General features: G+C 39.9%; 1 protein-coding gene across 1 annotated transcript in view; it reads right to left on the bottom strand.

The window, feature by feature from the left end:
* LOC138000496 (dolichyl-diphosphooligosaccharide--protein glycosyltransferase subunit 1-like) overlaps nucleotides 1-2,500 on the bottom strand; it is a 17,135-nt gene that overhangs the window by 5,786 nt on the left and 8,849 nt on the right. The window contains exon 7 of the mRNA XM_068846959.1: nucleotides 1,396-1,534. Coding sequence (XP_068703060.1) covers nucleotides 1,396-1,534 — 139 coding nt within the window. The remainder of the gene's footprint in view (nucleotides 1-1,395; nucleotides 1,535-2,500) is intronic.

Genomic DNA, 2,500 nt, shown 5'->3' with positions numbered 1-2,500 from the left:
GTGCGTGGGAGCTCATGGCTGGGTTGTCAGGTAGTCATGAGTGCAGTCTCCATCTTGGAGCTGGCTGCCAATAGTGGAAGCTCCAGGATGTCTTAGGCACCTAACCTCCACTTAGCGATGCAGTCGTTAATACAAATTACATCGCCGATTAAACAAAGTCCCTTAAAAGAATCAATTATATAAAGATTGAAAGAAGGAAACTTTCTATTACTAACATACATGTGTATCATGCTATAATTATACTAAGCATTATATAAACAGGGAGTGTACATAGTTAAAAAATCACTGCCACTTGTGATAGCAATTTGACAGTTGCAATCTCTGAGAATTTCAAGGTTCTTTGGGTTACTTGGGTTATTAATAATATTGTCTGACTTCTGGTATCATTGGAGGGTTTTCGCAAAAAAAAAAAAAAATTACTTTTCTCTTTGTGTAGATTTCGGGTAAATTTGCAAAAAAACTAAAGGCGCCCAAAATTGCAAGCTAAACTGCACCAAAAAAAAGTAGTAATGGTGAGGAGATGTTCAAAATAAAGATACTGTGTTCTCATCCTCTTACCCTCAAAATTAATTAATGATAGATCAGAGGGAAAAAATTACATTACATTACATACTTAATTAACCGCTCCCCATAGGGGCTTTTTAGGGCCAATGAAACAACGAAACAACAGAACACAACAACAACAACAACAACTGTTAAGAATCCCAACTGGCCAGAGGCAAACCAGTTGGCTATTTACAAGTGCAGCTGGGAAGTTGAACCAGGGACTACCAGGAACAAATTCAGCGAGTGGTCAGAGCGGGTATTGAACCCGGGATCTCCGGATCCCAAAGCAAGCGCCCTAACCACTGGGCCACACTGCCTCCTAAAAAAAAAACAGAAGAGTTGTGGCAGTGGTGAGAGCACTCAGTTTCCAACACTGTATAAAATGGTTTTAGTGTTACATCATCACCACCATGTTGGTAGACTAAAACAAAAGATATCTCATTAGCTTCTTTTGTTCGTCCACCAGTACATGTATTTGTACATTACACCATTGACACCTCAGTCTCAAAAGATTGGTTGAAACCACCTATCCTGAGTTTGATTCCTGGCTCATTCTCATAAGCAGGTTCAACCTCGTTCCCAGGGTCTCTCTTCTCTGCCTCCATTGTCGTTTTAACAATGGAGGCAGAGAAGAGAGACCCTGAGAACGAGGTTGAAGCAGGTTGAGTTTGTTGGCTCTTCATTCAGTGACCAGTGACTACAATCTTTCCTTTACACCCTCTGCCCTTTCATTAAAAAACAAAAAAAACAAACAAACAAACAACAACACTAAGATTGATAACTACCAGATTAAAATTACCGCCAAAAAACAAAATAACGTGTTTTGTCCCCTCTAAGTTGAAGGCTCACCTCAAAGTCCTGAATATGCTGCTCCACCAAGTTAGTCTTTTGGGCAACAATAACAGGACGGCCAACTGTATCAAGGTAGGTGAAATGCAGCTCGCGCTTGCCTTCCTCCATTGGGAATGGGGATTTCAGCTCAATGTTGCTGAGAAAAATAAAGTTTGAATCATGACCAAATCAGTTCAAAACTGATCTTGCACAAAATACATGTTAATATCTATAAAATATCAACTTAAATTCACCATAACCCTTTGCCTCCTACATGGTACACTCCGATTTTTCTCTGTCCAACCTTGCTGGTGAAAGCGCTAACAACAGCTATGTCTTCTTCAAACTACAGTCTTCTTTTGCCCTTTGCTTAAGTGTTCAACTTATAGAATTTACTGTCGAACACCATAATCATGATTTTACTTGTAGACAGAGAACAACTTGGGGGCTAAAGGCAAAGGAGTGTCCCGTAACTGAGCTACTAAGAAGCTACATTCTTTAACGACCATACAATGTTGCAATTCTCGTGAGTCATCAAAGGGCTGGACCCTTGACTCTCACTAGCTACAGTACATACATGTATTGTGGGACAAAAATGTATTGGCTGCATGTTTGGTTAACTTAACACACTTTCCACTCGTGTGATCAGTGTGACGACCATTGTTAATATATGTACTTGATACTGGAAGCTTGAAACAACTGTTGTTCACAGCCTGCTTTCATTAAGCAGCCACGATATTTAAGAAAAAAAAAAAAGAGCCAGAGAGAGAATTTTACATACCGGTATCCCCATCCCATCCAACAGAAAGAATCTCAAACAGTGCCTGATAACTCATGTGATTAGAAGCTTTGGCTTTTGACCCAAACAAAGGAAAATATTTACATTCATCTAAGATAAGAGCTCAGTTTTTTGCTTCTGGAAGATAAGTTTGGAATACAAACATGGATGCCATTTCTTTGCTTAGGAACTCCGACACAACTTCCAAGAAATCACGTGCATAAGCTTTCTATAAGCCTTCCATATCACAGAACTCTTTTCTAGAGGGTGCAGATTGGGGGTTAGGTAAGCCCTAATAATACAATTTAACCCTTTGACGCCCAAACCGGGCCTAAACTGGCCACA

This window comes from Montipora foliosa, chromosome 4 (genome assembly GCF_036669935.1).
Source record: "Montipora foliosa isolate CH-2021 chromosome 4, ASM3666993v2, whole genome shotgun sequence".
In the NCBI taxonomy this organism is placed as follows: domain Eukaryota; kingdom Metazoa; phylum Cnidaria; class Anthozoa; order Scleractinia; family Acroporidae; genus Montipora; species Montipora foliosa.
This window is presented reverse-complemented; position numbering and strand designations above follow the sequence as displayed.